The 18185-nt window shown below is 47.9% G+C and overlaps 1 protein-coding gene across 2 annotated transcripts; it reads left to right on the top strand.

Annotated features, from left to right (window-relative positions):
- Positions 1–483: 483 nt before the first annotated feature.
- LOC308588781 (putative mitochondrial transporter UCP3) lies at positions 484–17660 on the top strand. Of its 2 annotated transcripts, none has more exons than XM_081197451.1 (8): positions 484–679; positions 7001–7217; positions 7842–8046; positions 9732–9929; positions 10568–10669; positions 12787–12967; positions 14597–15081; positions 17455–17660. In XM_081197451.1, the coding sequence occupies exons 2-7, from the start codon at positions 7092–7094 to the stop codon at positions 14709–14711; spliced, it is 927 nt and encodes a 308-aa protein (XP_081053577.1). In that variant the 5' UTR covers positions 484–679; positions 7001–7091; the 3' UTR covers positions 14712–15081; positions 17455–17660. The 2 variants fall into 2 exon arrangements, with proteins under 2 accessions (XP_081053577.1, XP_081053576.1); XM_081197450.1 differs by having other exon boundaries at positions 484–684.
- Positions 17661–18185: the final 525 nt, after the last annotated feature.

Here is an 18185-nt window from a genome sequence, read left to right as displayed (position 1 = left end):
CCATTGCTCGGTCCCTGCTCCTGCCAACCTAGCAGTTTGAAAGCATGTCAAAGTGCAAGTAGATAAATAGGTACCGCTCCGGCGGGAAGGTAAACAGTGTTTCCGTGCGCTGCTCTGGTTCACCAGAAGCGGCTTAGTCATGCTGGCCACATGACCCGGAAGCTGAACGCCGGCTCCCTCAGCCAATAAAGCGAGATGAGCGCCGCAACCCCAGAGTCGCTCACGACTGGACCTAATGGTCAGGGGTCCCTTTACCTTTACCTTTTACCACAAATAGTACACCCCACCACCACCGGGGATATTACCAAACAGAAGTCGCCCGTTTCTATTTTAATTCACATGAGGACATGGCGACTGGGGCATGTGCTCTTCTTGAACTGACTGACCCGAGGAGACCCGATCTCTGTTTTCACCCGTCTGCTCCCTGCTGAAATGCCAACCGCAGCAAATCTTATAAATGAGAGTCTCGATGACAAGATGCCAAACAGAGTAGCTTCGTGAGCAGCAGATGGTTGAGCTGAACGTAACATTCGCTGCTGCTGCTGCGATTCCTAGGCTGTCGATCCAACCCCCTGATTTAGTAATACTTTTCTCTGCAAAATTCACATCACCGCCTTTCGGCAGGAACGCCTACGGATCAGCCCACAAAGGGATTCAAGCAGAAAACATCTGGGGCCAAGTAAGGTGTGTGGGGTTTTTCTGGTTATCTTTGTTTGCATGGAGTTGGTTGGCCGGATTCAGGGCTTTTTTGTTCAGGACTTTTTTGTTATGGCATCTCTCAGGTGGGCGCCGTTGCCATTAAAGGTCCCCTGACCATTAGGTCCAGTCGTGACCGACTCTGGGGTTGCAGCGCTCATCTCGCTTTATTGGCCGAGGGAGCCGGCGTACAGCTTCCGGGTTATGTGGCCAGCATGACTAAGCCACTTCTGGCGAACCAGAGCAGAGCACGGAAACGCCATTTACCTTTCCACTGCAGTGGTACCTATTTATCTACTTACACTTTGACGTGCTTTTGAACTGCTAGGTTGGCAGGAGCAGGGACCGAGCAACAGGAGTTCACCCAGTCGTGGGGATTCGAACCACCGACCTTCTGATCGGCAAGCCCTAGGCTCTGTTGTTTAACCCACAGCGCCACCCGCGTCCCTATGCCGTTGCCATTATAAGAGAGCAAAGGAGGCGTTCGTAGTGAGTTCCGGCACCTCTTTTTCTAGAAAAATAGCACTGGTTGGATTGAAAGGTCTTCTTTGCGAGAAGCAAAGTTACAAGGGAACCAGCCAGGGGGCCTTCTCAGTAGTGGCGCCCGCCCTGTGGAACACCCTCCCATCAGATGTCAAGGAAATAAACAACTGCCTGACTTTTAGAAGACATTTGAAGGCAGCCCTGTTTAGGGAACTTTTTAATCACTGATGTTTTAATGTGTTTTTAATCTCTTTGCCAGGCTGGCAAAAGTTGCACTAGAGCAGCCATGGCCAAACTCAGCCCTCCAGATGTTTTGGGACTACAACTCCCATCATCCCTGACCACTGGTCCTGTTAGCTAGGAATGATGGGAGTTGTAGTCCCAAAACATCTGGAGGGCCGAGTTTGCCTGTGCCTGCACTAGAGGATGAGAAGGGCCGTATTACGCATGCACTCGCCTCGTGGGTGATTTCAGACCCTGGACTCATTTAGCAAGAAACTTTCTTTGAATTCCTTTTATTGGGACTTTTAATGGGACTTAGCTGCGATTCCTGCATCGCAGGGGCTTGGAGTAGATCAGGGGTCAGCAAACTTTTTCAGCAGGGGGGCGGTCCACTGTCCCTCAGACCTTGTGGGGGGCCAGACTATATTTTCAGGGGGGTGGGGGTGGGAAATGAACGAATTCCTATGCCCCACAAATAAGCCAGAGATGCATTTTAAATAAAAGGACACATTCTACTCATGTAAAAAAAAGCTGATTCCTGGACCGTCCGAGGGCCAGATTGAGAAGGCGATTGGGCCAGATCCGGCCCCTGGACCTTAGTTTGCCTACCCATGGACTAGATGACTCCTTGGGTTCCTCCCATCTCTACACTTCTACAATTCTGAATGTCACTGGATCAGGGCTTTAGCGGAAGATTTGGGTCAGTTTTCTGAATAACGGAGCATCTTTGAATTGTTCCGTGGCATCCTCCACAGCGGGATTGGGATCACAGGATTCAGAGCTGGAAGGAAAGGTAGTGAATTCATGTTGTTGTTGTTTAGTCGTTCAGTCATGTCCGACTCTTCGTGACTCCCTGGACCAGAGCACGCCAGGCACTCCTGTCTTCCACTGCCTCCCGCAGTTTGGTCAAACTCATGCTGGTAGCTTCGAGAACACTGTCCAACCATCTCGCCCTCTGTCGTCCCCTTCTCCTTGTGCCCTCCATCTTTCCCAACATCAGGGTCTTTTCCAGGGAGTCTTCTCTTCTCATGAGGTGGCCAAAGTCTTGGAGCCTCAGCTTCAGGATCTGTCCTTCCAGTGAGCACTCAGGGCTGATTTCCTTAGGAATGGAAATTGGAGTCATTGGGGTCTTTTCAGGGCAGCTTATAGATAAAAATAAGAACTGCTGAAAACAGGGGAAAAACAATAATTGAAAAGCAATTAAACACTGATAGAATTAAAAAGATACACGTATATAAAAATCTGTTAAAATTTTTTTGTTAAAAAATCTTTTAAAACCATAGCAATAAAAGCAGCATGGCACCACCCTTCTCAAAGCAGTCAGTTCCCCACCCCCCAAAAAAGTCCTTCTTCAAGCAGCGAATGGTTAAACTGTGGGAACCCCAGGGGGGGAGAGTTGCTCTTGTGGCCGGATCCTGCTTCCAAGCTTCCCACTGTTAGACTAGGCTGCTGGGCTAGGGGCACTTCGTTGGTTCAAGAATTACATTCTCCTCCAACTTCCAACGCAGTCGGAATTCACAGCAGCCTTTAAGGAGCCATGACGCTTTAGAAAGGCACTGGGAAGTTAAGATGTCTTTACGTCTGTCATAATTCGCTTTTTTGCAACACGTGCTAAGCAGCTATGAAGTGGGAGCGTTTGAGAAGCAAATGTTTGGGCAGCGCCAGCTTCACACAACTAACATTGTTAATTCCCCCTAAAATGACCCCCAACTCTTGCTGCCGTCTGCAACATCCAGTTTGTTTCTCTCCGAAATTCTCTTAGCACTCAGAACTGGCAAAATATTTCATTTCCCAGTCTTGGCAAGCGGTCTTAATTCTCAGGTACGTTCCAGGAATCTTCATGCAAATAGTTGCTGGCTTAAATTACTGGCCCTCAAGCTCAGGCTAGTTTCTGTTGTTTCCCGTCACCCTACAAGTTCCACCTTGCCCAGAGATTAAATGATTTGGCATGTGAGAAGCACATTTTGTCATAACAATTCTTGCCATCTGCCTTGTTCCTCTTCTTCCTGTCTTCCCCTTTCCAACAAGAAAATAACACATTGTTGTAAGGCAATGATAATAATCATAATTTTATTATTGATACCCCACCCATCAGGCTGGGTTTCCCCAGCCACTCTTGGCAGCTTCCAGCACATATAAAACATACTGTACTAAAACGTCAAACAATAAAAACTTCTCAATGCGGTCATACCTCGAGTTACAGATGCTTCAGGTTGCATGATTTTGGGTTGCGCACTGCGCCGAACCCACAAGTAGTGGAATTCGTTACTTCCGGGTTTCGGCACTTGTGCATGTGCAGAAACGCTAAAGCACACTTTGTGCATGCACAGAAGCACCAAATCGCAACCCATGCATGCGCACACACGGTGCTGTGGGTTGCCAATGTGCTTCCCGCACAGATCACATTTGCAACTCCAGCATCCACTGTACAGGGCTACCTTCAGATGTCTTCAAAAGGTTGTGTAGTTCTTTATCTCCTTGAGATCTGTAGGGAGGGCGCCACCACCGAGAAAGCCCTCTGCCTGTTTCTCTGTAACCTCACAGGAAGGGAACCACCAGAAGGCCCTCGGAGCTGGACCTCAGTGTCCGGGCAGAACGATGGGGGTGGAGACGCTCCTTCAGGTATACTGGTATATTGGGCAATTGACCCAGTCCTGTGGAACACACTGCCACTAGAGATTCAGCAGTCACCTCCTGTGCCAACTTTAAAACGCCTGCAGGAAACTTTTCTATTCTGCCAGGCCTACGCAGGCAAGGAAGAGTATACACCCCACAGAGGTCTACTGGTGTCTGTTTTGATTTAGTTTTATGTTTGTGCTGGTCCCAAGGGTTAACTGTGCGGCGAGGTCCGAGTCCAGTTCGAGGTCGAGGGTGTGGTATGGAGGCTGTCCATCAAGGCTGAAGCGGGGTCCAAGGTAGGGAGTCGGGTGAGGTCAGGAACTCTGGCAGAAGAGCAGGACAGGGTCTAGGCAGGAACAGGCTAGCAACAATGTTCCTCCTGCAACCTGGGACTGGGGCTGGCCGGCTTTTATCTGCCCCGAGGCATAGGGTGGCCCCGATCCTCAGGTGACTTGCCTCTCCTGGCCTGGAGGCGAGCACTCCTCCTGCGGGAACTTAGTTCCCTCCGCCTCTCTGCCCTGAGCCTCTGCAGCTCAGGAGAGGCTGGAGGGTTACTGGACCCAGAGGCAACCTCCTCTTCCCCTGACGGGGCAGAGAGTGGAGCACCTACAGGCAATGGGTCCTCCATCACCTCAGGAGCCAGAGCAGACTCAGCTGGTGCCTGCACCTGAGGACCCAGCACAGGTGAGGACCCTTCAGGCTCATTCCCCAGCCTTGGCTCAACTGGCTCTGGAGGCGGGGAATCCTGTGCAGGCTGGGATCCCTCAGGTTCAGCCTCCGAGTCCGAATCCCAGGCCATCACAATGTTGTTGATATCAGGTCTACCAACAATCCTGGTAGATAACTGGGGACCCCCCTGCCACAGGAAGAAGTGATAAGAAAAAGCCTAGAGACAAATTCATGGAGGAGAGAGGGCTCTCAGTGGCTACTAGTCACAGTAGCTCTGCTCTGCCTCCACAGCTGGAAGCAGTAATGCGTCTGGACGCCAGTTGCTGGAAACCACAGGAGGGGAGACGCGTCTTGTGTTCGAATCTTGCTTGTGGGTTCCCTGTTGGCTACTGTGAGAACAAGATGCTGGTCTAGACTAGCCATTTTCCAGATCCAGGAGTCACTTCTTAGGCTCTCAATACGTGTGGACTGTTATCCATTCAGTGATGATGATGATGATGATGATGATTTCTTTGAGGTTGAATCCTGACAAGACAGAAGTACTGTTTTTGGGGGACAGGGGGTGGGCTGGCGTGGAGGACTCCCTGGTCCTGAATGGGGTAACTGTGCCCCTGAAGGACCAGGTGCGCAGCCTGGGAGTCATTCTGGACTCACAGCTGTCCATGGAGGCACAGGTCAATTCTGTGTCCAGGGCAGCTGTCTACCAGCACCATCTGGTACGCAGGCTGAGACCCTCCCTGCCTGTGGACTGTCTCGCCAGAGTGGTGCATGCTCTGGTTGTCTCCCGCTTGGACTACTGCAATGGACTCTACGTGGGGCTACCTTTGAAGGTGACTCGGAAACTACAACTAATCCAGAATGCGGCAGCTAGACTGGGGACTGGGAACGGCCGCCGAGACCATATAACACCGGTCTTGAAAGACCTACATTGGCTCCCAGTACGTTTCCGAGCACAATTCAAAGTGTTAGCGCTGACCTTTAAAGCCCTAAACAACCTCGGTCCAGTATACCTGAAGGAGCGTCTCCACCTCCATCGTTCTGCCCGGACACTGAGGTCCAGCTCTGAGGGCCTTCTGGCGGTTCCCTCATTGCGAGAAGCAAAGCTACAGGGAACCAGGCAGAGGGCCTTCTCGGTAGTGGCGCCCGCCCTGTGGAACGCCCTTCCAGCAGATGTCAAAGCGATAAACAACTACCTGACATTCAGAAGACATCTTAAGGCAGCCCTGTTCAGGGAAGTTTTTAACGTGTGATATTTTACTGTATTTTTCGTTTTTATGGAAGCTGCCCAGAGTGGCTGGGGAGGCCCAGCCAGATGGGCAGGGTATAAATAATAAATTATTATTATTATTATTATTATTATTATTATTATTATTATTATTATTATTATTATACCTCGCCCATCTGGCTGGGTTTCCCCAGCCACTCTGGCTGGCTCCCAACAGAATATTATAGGTAAAGGGACCCCTGACCATTAGGTCCAGTCGCGGACGACTCTGGGGTTGAGGGGTTCATCTCGATTTATTGGCCAAGGGAGCCGGCGTACAGCTTCTGGGTCATGTGGCCAGCATGACTAAGCCGCTTCTGGCGAACCAGAGCAGCGCACGGAAACGCCGTTTACCTTCCCGCTGGAGCAGTACCTATTTATCTACTTAAACTTTGAGGTGCTTTCGAACTGCTAGGTGGGCAGGAGCAGGGACTGAGCAACGGGAGCTCACCCCGTCGCAGGGATTTGAACCACCAACCTTCTGATTGGCAAGTCCTAGGCTCTGTGGTTTAACCCACAGTGCCACCCACGTCCCATAACAGAATATTAAAAACACAATAAAACATCAAACATTAAAAACTTTCCTAAACAGGGCTGCCTTCAGATATCTTCCAAAAGTTAGATAGTTGTTTATTTCCTTGACATCTGGTGGGAGGGCATTCCACAGGGCAGGTGCCACTACCGAGAAGGCCCTCTGCCTGCTTCCCTGTAACCTCACTTCTCTCAGGGAGGGAACCACCAGAAGGCCCTCGGAGCTGGACCTCAGTGTCTGGGCTGGACAATGGGAGCAGAGACGCTCCTTCAGGTATCCTGGGCCGAGGCCGTTTAGGGCAGGCATAGGCAAACTCTGCCCTCCAGATGTTTTGGGACTACAACTCCCATGATCCCTGACCACTGGCCCTGTTACCTAAGGATGATGGGAGTTGTAGTCCCAAAACATCTGGAGGGCCGAGTTTGCCTATGCCTGGTTTAGGGCTTTCAAGGTCATGAATTGGACAGGACAGTGAGAAAGGACAGGAATTTTGAAGATTTATTTCCCCTCCCCAGGCTCATCTATATTGCCAAAGACGGCAAAACCTCCTTCTCGGTGTTTGAGGACATTTTCTGGGGCTGAAACGCCTCCGTCAACAGTGGCACGATGGTCGGCTTGAAGCCCACGGACATCCCCCCCTCAGCGACCGTCAAGTTTCTCAGCGCCGGGACGGCTGCCTGCATTGCTGACCTCTTCACCTTCCCCTTGGACACGGCCAAAGTCAGGCTGCAGGTGAGAACTGCTGGGTTAGGGTGCCAAACTGGGACCAGCGAGACCCGGGTTCGAATCCCCCACTCAGCCATAATGAAGCTCGCTGGGTGACCATGGGAGCCAGTCTCTGACTCTCAGCCCAACCTCGCAGGGTTGTTGTTTTTGGGATTAAATGGAAAACTATGCATGCCAGCTTGACTTCCTTGAGGGAAAAGGTGGAAGCACTCCCAGGTGTTTAAAGTGGTATGAATATATAATATATATATATACTTTTCAGATATATACATTTCACTGACTTCACAATCATTTGGACATTTTAAGACTTGACTTCCTTCCCCCTCTTTCTGCGATTCCTTAAATTTATTTCTTAATATCTTCTGCATATCCAAATACACTTCATTTGCTCATTTATCCATTTGCTTTAATTATATACAGTCATACCTCGGGTTACAGCCGCTTCAGGTTGCATTTTTTTGGATTACGGACCACCAAAACCCGGAAGGACCGGAACAGGTTACTTCCGGGTTTCAGCAGTGGCGCATGTGCAGAAGCGCTAAATCGCACTTTGCACATGCGCAGAAGTGCTACGAAATGGAGCTGTGCCGTGTGATGAGTGGTCGATTTCTCGTCAACTTCTCCTTTCAGATCCAAGGGGAATGCAAGGCTTCCAGGGCAGCGAAGAAGTACAAAGGGGCGTTGGGCACCATCACTACCATGGTGAAGACAGAGGGACCAAAGAGTCTCTACAACGGCTTGGTGGCCGGCCTCCAGCGCCAGATGAGCTTTGCATCCATCCGGATCGGCCTGTACGACTCGGTGAAGCAGTTCTACACCCCCAAGGGGTCAGACAGTAAGTTCCCCGCTGCCTCTGGAGGCCCCAAGCTCTGGCGGGGGTCTCGTTCGGGCTTCCAAGCGTCTCCACCCCCATCGTTCTGCCCGGATACTGAGATCCAGCACCGAGGGTCTTCTGGCGGTTCCCTCCCTGTGAGAAGCCAAGTTACAGGGAACCAGGCAGAGGGCCTTCTCGGTGGTGGCACCCGCCCTGTGGAACGCCCTCCCATCAGATGTCAAGGAAATAAACAACTACCTGACTTTTAGAAGACATCTGAAGGCAGCCCTGTTTAGGGAAGCTTTTAATGCTTAATAGGTTATTGTATTTTAGTGTTCTGTTGGAAGCCGCCCAGAGTGGCTGGGCGGGGTATAAATAATAAATTATTATTATTATTATTATTATTATTATTATTATTATTATTATTAGCTATCCCATTGACAGAACATTGGCCTGTCATCCTACGCTACACTATCAAACCTATAGTTACGTAAATTCAACTAACAAATATACCCACAATGCAACTGGCTGTGTTTAACTATATGAATTCTTTATACATCGTATAAACATACCTCTTTTCACATTATCAAATTCAGTAGAAGCAACTAAAGACCAACATTTTGAACAGGAAATACAAATATTCTTATAGAAGCTTTTTTGTGTTCCACGTATGTCTTTACGAATACAAGTGTCAGACGCGACAACTTTAAGAAGCAGTACCTGCAGAAAATGAACTTGTTCCTTGTAATGTTCCACATATGCCTTTGCAAAATATAGTTGCTGTATGCAGGTATCAGACGAAAGAACTTAAGACAAGGGTTCCCGGAATAATACCTTGTTTCGCCCTGCCGGCCTTCATCAGCTGTGCATACTCTAAATAATACAGATAAACATAATAATGTATTTTTTAAAACAAATTAGGAAATAAAACACATAACACACATATTGAACAATGGATCTACATACCATATTTTGTGTTTATCTGTATTATTTAGAGTATGCACGGCTAACGAAGCCCAGCAGGGCAAGAGAAGGTATTATTCCGGGACGGGAACGATCCTGATGGAGTAAAAAAGGTGGGATGGGAGGTAGAATAAACAAGGATAACAAATAAATAGAATAAACGTGGCAGTTAACAGCTAGGGAAACATCATCGGGGAAATGAAATAAACTGCCTTGTGAACACAGCCCAAATTGTATAACTGGGGGAAGAGATGGAACAAGGGTAGCAATCCATTATAATGACAAAAACAGCCTCTGTCTCTCTGTCTGCCTCGCTCTCTCACTCTCTTTTTAAAAATTAGTTTTGTTTGGTTTTACATATTTAAAATTATAATCGCACCACAACATAGCCACAGTTTAAAGATTCCTCCAAATCTCTGGACTCCCCCCCCCCCATAGGTTCTGAGGTTAAACCTTTTCTACTGCATCTTTTTTCAATAATTACCCCCGAAAAACAAATTAACTCCCTTATACCATATTTCTCGTTACGTTACAAGTGGTGTTATAGTCCTGTTCATGTTATCAGCTGCTTGCAATGGTCTTTAAGGTAAATTGTATATATATTTTCCCCCATTCCTTATTAAAGTTTTGGTGTTCCTGGTTCCTGAGCTTTCGAGTCAATTTTGCCATTTCGGCATAGTCCAACTTGATTTGCCCTTCTTCTCTGGTAGGGACTTTATCTTCCTCCTCTTTCTCTCTCTCAGGCGCCAGCATCCCCACCCGGTTACTCGCCGGTTGCACCACCGGAGCCATGGCCGTCACCTGCGCCCAGCCCACAGATGTGGTTAAGGTCCGCTTCCAAGCGCACATCAGGTTGGTTGGTGGACCAAAGAAGTACAATGGGACTGTGGACGCCTACAGGACCATCGCCAGGGAGGAAGGGGTCCGAGGACTCTGGAAAGGTGCGTTGTCTTCCGCCATTCATTTCCTTTTTGCATGATATTTATTATGATTGTCCTATTTATTACCGTATTTTTTGCTCTATAAGACTCACTTTTTCCCTCCTAAAAAGTAAGGGGAAATGTGTGTGCGTCTTATGGAGCGAATGCAGGCTGCGCAGCTGTCACAGAAGCCAGAACAGCAAGAGGGATTGCTGCTTTCGCTGCGCAGCGATCCCTCTTGCTGTTCTGGCTTCTGGGATTCAGAATATTTTTTTTCTTGTTTTCTTCCTCCAAAAACTAGGTGCGTCTTATGGTCTGGTGTGTCTTATAGAGCAAAAAATACGGTAATTTTATTTCCTACCCGCCTCTCACCCTAGGGTCCCAGGGTGTGGGTGTCAGATGCCGCAATATGAAAATGCAAAATTATAATCGGTTCAAGCAATTTTAAAATCGGAGCCTAAAATTCTCTCTGAAGTGTAGGTGGGTTCCCACGAGGCAAGACGCAGCGATAACAGCAAGAACATTTATTGAACTACAGTTGTGGAAACAGATAATTCTAGCCACTGAGACCTCCTGGTCAGCTCCTGGGATCCAGCCAGGAGATCACGAAATCCAGAATCTCTACACACACCCCAACCCTTTGCTTCCACCCACTACAGGGACCCTGCCGAACATCATCCGAAACTCTATCGTGAACTGTGGGGAGATGGTAACCTATGACCTCATCAAGGAGACACTGCTGAGATATCGCCTGATGACAGGTAAGGAGGCCTCCTCTTCCCAGATGCTGGAAATCTAGGCCTCAAATCTAGGTCTGCTCCAGTTACCTAACTTGCAGTCTTAAAGATTATGGAGTCTCCAGCCAATGAAGGAGGTGGGATTCAAAATGGCAGCTCAGTCTCTCTCCTTTCCCCCCTGAAATATTTTTATTGGTTTTTACAGATACAACTTTATATCAACATTTATATACTAATTTCATGAGATTCTCTGAATCTCATTACTTCCCCCTCCCTTTCAGGGATCCTTCTATTATTATTAGTATTAGTATTATACTACATATCAATACATTCTCCACAATTCCCATTTATCTAGCTTAACAATAAACTGCTTTACAAGTGATTATTAGAGTCCAGCTAACGTTTTGATTTGCTTCCAATAATCCCTTAGGTATGTTATAAAATTTCCCCATTCTTTTTTTAAAGTCCTTATCTTCTTGGTTCCTAAGTCTCGCAGTTAATTTTGCCATTTCGGCATATAGCCCAGCGGTTTGGCGGCTCATTCTCTCAGCCGCTCCGCGGTACAAGCTGTCAGTACGTTACCTCCGTCAGATTAATGAAACCTCCATATCCAAGACCAGTCTATCACTGACCATCACTCTGGCCATCGCTCTCAGACACGTTTTGAGCTTCCCAGCCTTTTCTTGGCTGGAAAAAAGGGCTTGCTGTGTCACACCTAAGTCAGAGAAGGGCAATCTGTTCCCAACCCAACAGATGTTGCCGGCCTAAAGCTCTCATCCTCATCTCTGATCCTCAGCCACGCTGTCTGGGTTCGAGACCCACATTGGGCAAAAGACAGCATTGCAGGGGTTTGGATTAGATGACCTCCAGGGTCCTGTCCAACCCAACGATTCTAACATTCTATTGTTGTTGTTTAGTCGTTTAGTCGTGTCTGACTCTTCGTGACCCCCTGGACCAGAGCATGCCAGGCACTCCTGTCTTCCACTGCCTCCCGCAGTTTGGTCAAACTCATGCTGGTACCTTCCAGAACACTGTCCAACAACAACAATAATAATTTATTTATACCCCGCCCATCTGGCTGGGTTTCCCCAGCCACTCTGGGTGGCTTCCAACACAACACTAAAATACTATAACCTATTAAACATTAAAAACTTCCCTAAACAGGGCTGCCTTCAGATGTCTTCTAAAAGTCTGGTAGTTGTTTTTCTCTTTGACATCTGGTGGGAGGGCGTTCCACAGGGCGGGTGCCACCACCGATAAGGCCCTCTGCCTGGTTCCCTGTAACTTGGCTTCTTGCAGCGAGGGAACTGCCAGAAGGCCCTCGGAGCTGGACCTCTCGTCCTCTGTCGTCCCCTTCTCCTTGTGCCCTCCATCTCTCCCAACATCAGGGTCTTTTCCAGGAAGTCTTATCTTCTCATGAGGTGGCCAAAATCTTGGAGCCTCAGCTTCAGGATCTGTCCTTCCAGTGAGCACTCAGGGCTGATTTCCTTCAGAATGGAGAGGTTTGATCTTCTTGCAGTCCATGGGACTCTCAAGAGTCTCCTCCAGCACCAGAATTCAAAAGCATCCATTCTTCGGCGATCAGCCTTCTTTATGGTCCAGCTCTCACTTCTATACATCACTACTGGGAAAACCAGAGCTTTAACTATACGGACCTTTGTTGGCAAGGTGATGTCTCCTTTTTAAGATGCTGTCTAGGTTTGCCTCCACTTTTCTCCCAAGAAGCAGGTGTCTTTTAATTTCGTGACAGCTGTCACCATCTGCAGTGATTATATGATTCTATTATCCAGACATATAAATTAGCATTTGCAATTCCTGTTTCTTACCTCTGACCTTGCATGGTGTCCCTTTTTTATGATGTGTGGCAAGAGAGAGAGAGAGAGAGATAAGCTTGGGGTTACCCGGTGTGTGTCATGGTTGCGGGGTGGGATTTGAACCCAAGTCTCCCGGTGTCCTTCATCAGACACTATAACCGCTGCACCAAACTACCTCACAAGCCTAGATCATTTAACCAGCCTTTGGCCCTGGTGGCCAACCCTCAAAAGGTAGCTTCTGGAGCAGCTTTCTAAGGGAAGGAGGCTCCCAGTTTTGGGGCTTTCCCAAACCTGAACCATCTTGTGTCTGTTCTCTGCCGCCAACAGACAATTTCCCCTGCCATTTTGTCGCTGCCTTCGGGGCCGGATTCTGCGCCACCATCGTGGCATCTCCCGTGGATGTGGTGAAAACGAGATACATGAACTCCATCCCAGGACAGTACAAGAACGCTCTGAACTGTATGTTCACCATGGTGGTGAAAGAGGGACCCACAGCTTTTTACAAAGGGTAAGCAATAACATCCTAAACACCCCCTTCTGTTCTTTTTATTAGTAATTAAATCTGTATACCACCCTATACCCAAAGAGCCCAGAGCAGTTCACTACCAGGCAGAGGGCCTTCTCGGTAGTGACTCCCTCCCCGTGGAACGCCCTCCCACCAAATGTCAAGGAAATGAACAACTACCTGATTGAAGGCAGCCCTGTTTAGGGAAGTTTTTAATGTTTTCAATATTCTGTTGGGAGTCGCCCAGAGTGGCTGCGGAAACCCAACCAGAAGAGCAGGGTATAAATAATACAATTTATTATTATTATTGCCATCATCTATGCTTTTCTGGTATCAGCTTCCTTATCTTAAACACATTTTTATGCCACCTTTTAAATTGGTCTCAAAGCAGTGTACAATTAAAAAAAAAATATTAAAACAGAATCAAATCGCAAAGCAAAGTTTCAAAATGCAGCAATTAACTTAAAAGACTATTATTATTATTATTATTATTATTATTATTATTATTATTATTATTATTATTATTATTCTGCCCATCTGACTAGGTTGCCCCAGCCACTCTGGGTGGCTCCCAACATAAAATAGTAAAAACACAATAGGACATCACACACGGAAAACTTCCCTATGCAAGGCTGCCGTCAGACATCTACTGAAGGTTGTATAGTTGTTTGCTGTCTGGCATTTGATGGGAGGGCATTCCACAGGGCGGGTGCCACTACCGAGAAGGCCCTCTGCCTGGTTCCCTGTAACTTGGCTTCTCGCAGCGAGGGAACTGCCAGAAGGCCCTCAGCACTGGACCTCAGTGTCCGGGCAGAACGATGGGGGTGGAGACGCTTGAAAGCCCGACGTGTTTCCGAACGAGACCTCCGCTGGAGCTCGGGGCAGAACGATGGGGGTGGAGACACTCCTTCAGGTCTTCTGGGCCAAGGCCGTTTAGGGCTTTCAAGGTCAGCAACAACGCTTTGAATTGTGTTCGGAAACATAATGGGAGCCAATGTAGGTCTTTCGGGACCAGTGTTATGTGGTCTCGGCAACTGCTCCCAGTCCCCAGTCTAGCTGCTGCATTCTGGATTAATTGCAGTTTCCAGGTCACCTTCAAAGGTAGCCCCACGTAAAGCGCATTGCAGTAGTCCAAGCAGGAGATAACCAGAGCATGCACCACTCTGGTGAGACAATTTGTGGGCAGGGAGGGTCTCATCCTGAGTACCAGATGGAGCTGGAAGACAGCTGCCCTGGACACAGAACTGACCTGCACCTCCATGGACAGCTGTGAGTCCAAAATGACTCCCAGGCTGTGCACCTGGTCCTTTAAAGCCCTGGTTTAGGGCTTTAGAGGTCAGCACCAACACTATGAATTGTGCTCGGAAACGTACTGGGAGCCAATGTAGGTCTTTCAAGACCGGTGTTATATGGTCTCGGCGGCCGCTCCCAGTCACCCGTCTAGCTGCCGCATTCTGGATTAGTTGCAGTTTCCGGGTCACCTTCAAAGGCAGCCCCACATAGCCAGAAGCTTGCAGGGCTGGATTTGGCCCCCAGGCCTAAGGTTCCCAACCTACACGATGCCCATGGGAGCTTCTTCCTATGTCTTCCAAGGGCAGCCCATGTCTAACTGGCTGCCTCTGTCCTCTTCAGTTTCATACCCTCCTTCCTGCGCCTGGGATCCTGGAACGTGGTGATGTTTGTGTCCTTTGAGCAGCTGAAAAGACTGATGGTTCTGGCCCAGGTGACCTGGGAATCCCCTTTCTGAAACCGGAAGCCGTCTCCGGGAAGGAGAAGGTGGATCGCGCCAAGGACTCCCCGAGAGGAAAACACGGGAGAGGAAAACACAAGAGAGACAGCTTTGGCCAAGGAGCTTTTAGGAAACACTCTTGTCGCGGCGGCAAGGCGCAAACGGCAATGGTTTTAATTGCTTCGGAATGGGCTTGTGTGGCTCCGTGGCGCATAATATTGAAGCTGTGAAAAGGAGGCTTTAAAAAGGACAGATGTCCCCATGACTTCTGGGTGCTGCCACCCCAGCAAAAAAATTACCGTGAGACTCTGATGCTTCCTTGCCCAGGAGGTTTATCCGGATTTGAATAGGTTCTCGTGTGGCCTGGTCCAAAGGTTCGGACTGACAGGTAAATATGCCATGGGGAATATTAATAGCATTGCATTGTTTTAGGGAGAAGGACTTAATTTCACAAGGAAAAAAGTGATTAGTTCAATCTTACTGCAAAGAGACCTACAGAGTAGCAATGATGTTACCAGATACAGTGGTACCTCGGGTTAAGTCCTTAATTCCTTCTGGAGGTCCCTTCTTAACCTGAAACTGTTCTTAACCTGAAGCACCACTTTAGCTAATGGGGCCTCCTGCTGCCGCCGCGCGATTTCTGTTCTCATCCTGAAGCAAAGTTCTTAACCTGAAGCACTATTTCTGGGTTAGCCGAGTCTGTAACCTGAAGCGTATGTAACCTGAGGTACCACTGTACAGTGGTACCTTGGTTCTCAAACGCCTTAGAACCCAAACACTGCAAACTCAGAAATAAGTGCTCCAGTTTGCAAACATTTTTTGGAAGCCAAACGTACTCCGTTTTGAGTGCCACACTTTTGTTTTGAGTGTCACGCTGATGTCTGTCTGTTTTTGCTATTTATTTTGTGTTTTTGTGGCTCTTTTTCATTTTGTTTTTGTGACTGAGTGGAACCCAGTTCAGTTATTGATTGATTGATTGATTGATTGATTGATTGTGTGACTGCAGGGCATTGTTTATTTCTTTCATTTTATGGATCAGTGGTCTCGTAAGATAGTAAAATCCATGTTAAATTGCTGTTTTAGGGGTTGTTTTTAAAAGTCTGGAACAGATTAATCCATTTTGCATTACTTTCTATGGGAAAGCGTGCCCTGGTTTTGGAACGTTTGGGTTTTGGAACGGATTAAGTTTGAGAACCAAGGTACCACTGTATCTAAAACTGTGTTGACGAATCTTGTGTCTCCGGCTGTTTTTTTGGACTACAACTCCCATCATCCCTAGCTGCCAAGACCAGTGGCCAGGGATGGTGGGAACTGTAGTCCAAAAACAGCTGGAGACCCCAAGTTTGGGAAACTCTGGTCTAAAAGATCTAGAAACACCAGGTTAGCCACACCTGATTTAAGCCATAATACATTTATAAAGGCACTTCCAGACATCCTTGTTTACAGAACCTTCGTCCCAATTTATTCTCAAGGAATCTGACAATGTTGGCTCTTTTTTCAGCCTTCGCTCTGAATTGTTTGCAGGGATCTTAGGTGATGCATCAAAGCAAGCATTATCCCACACTTTCCTTTGCATTCCTCTGCCCCCAATCTCTTTTCTTATCACTAAAAATTTGATCTTGTGGAGAAGAGAGCCAGTGTGGTGTAGTGGTTAAGAGCGGTAGTCTCGTAATCTGGGGAACCGGGTTCGCGTCTCCGCTCCTCCACATGCAGCTGCTGGGTGACCTTGGGCCAGTCACACTTCTCTGAAGTCTCTCAGCCCCACTCACCTCACAGAGTGTTTGTTGTGGGGGAGGAAGGGAAAGGAGAATGTTAGCCGCTTTGAGACTCCTGAAGGGGAGTGAAAGGCGGGATATCAAATCCAAACTCTTCTTGTTGTTGTTGTTGTTGCACAAGACCTCCCAGTCATCCATAATTGTGCAACCTAAATTTGCCAGTTTGCAACTGAATGTCACCTGAAAATGGCAACAGTCTGGAAGCTCCCTTAGTCTTTAAAAAGGTACGCATGACTATTAGGTCCAGTCATGGACGACTCTGGGGTTGCGGCGCTCATCTTGCTTTATTGGCCGAGGGAGCCAGTGTTGAGCTTCCGGGTCATGTGGCCAGCATAACTAAGCCGCTTCTGGCGAACCAGAGCAGCGCACAGAAATGCCGTTTACCTTCCCGCTGGAGCAGTACCTATTTATCTAGTTGCACTTTCACGTGCTTTCGAACTGCCAGGTTGGCAGGAGCTGGGACTGAGCAACGGGAGCTCACCCCGTCGTGGGGATTCGAATCGCCGACCTTCTGATCGGCAAGCCCTAGGCTCTGTGGTTTAGACCACAGCGCCACCCGCGTCCCTCCCTTAGTCTTTAAGGTGGTAAAAATACACCTTGTTTTTGCAATCGTAATGACACTGAACAGGGAGGAGTCGCAGGCAAAAATGAGGAGGGGAAGAAGACTTTCTTCTCCTAAAGGAAAATGTGGTTAAAGGGAGTTTTAGTTCTGGGTGATAGTTGGGAAAAGTGGACCAATAAAACTACAGTGGCTATAGGTTGCAGGAAACAGGGGACCGCAATACCATCTGAGTCTACCAGCAAACGTGTCTGATAATGCAACATTTTACTGGCATTCTGCTGCCTGAAGCAGGTTGGACATGAACAGACAAGGAAAGGGAAGAAGCTGTTGTCTGGGTGGGAACATTAAAGAGATATCTGTGCTTGCAGACTCCTGCAGAACCTTCTTCCCAGAACTAACTTAAATTTCCTTCTCCTTTGCCTAGAGATGGCTTCTGCAACACACCAGCACCTGCCCTACTGAACCCACGGAAAATCTGCTGGCAGATGGAACTCCGGCTGTAAATGCAGATTCGATGAAGAAGCAGCAATTTCCCCTCCACCCCCCTACTCAAGAGGAAATCAAAGCTCTTCTGCCATGTTCCCATTTTTGTAGCATTCCCCCACCCCAAATAAAGCTTTTTTTTCTACTTTGCAGAACTTTCTCTTTCAGATCTACATCAGTTTCATTTAATTTAGCAGCTGACCCACGATTTGACATTTTCCAGCCAGGGCTGAATGCAAAATAATGAAAAGATATCTCTGTCTTCCATCAACGCTCAGATTCTCAAAGCAATGTGGTCCCCAACTGGGGAAGGGTAGGATAGTTGACAAAATGGTATTATTATTATTATTATTAGCACTGTGGGGGCTTTCAGAAGCAATTGTAATCTGGGTGGTGGAGTTAGGAAGTCTGCTATTTCCAGAACAAAATAAAAAATCCCTTACTAACACCTAAAGACGCTCTATGGGACACCTGATGATAGAAATCTTCACATTTCTCTCCTCTATGTCTACTCAGAAGTAAGCCACATTGAGTTCAACAGGGCTGAGTAACTGTGTACAGCCGTACCTTGGTTTTTGAACAGAATGTGTTCCGGAAGTCCGCTCGACTTATGAAACATTCGGAAACCAAGGCACAGCTTCCGATTGGCTGCAGGACACTCCTGCAGCCAAT

Source organism: Podarcis bocagei, assembly GCF_964188305.1.
Source record: "Podarcis bocagei genome assembly, chromosome: 6".
NCBI classification, from domain to species: domain Eukaryota; kingdom Metazoa; phylum Chordata; class Lepidosauria; order Squamata; family Lacertidae; genus Podarcis; species Podarcis bocagei.
This window is presented reverse-complemented; position numbering and strand designations above follow the sequence as displayed.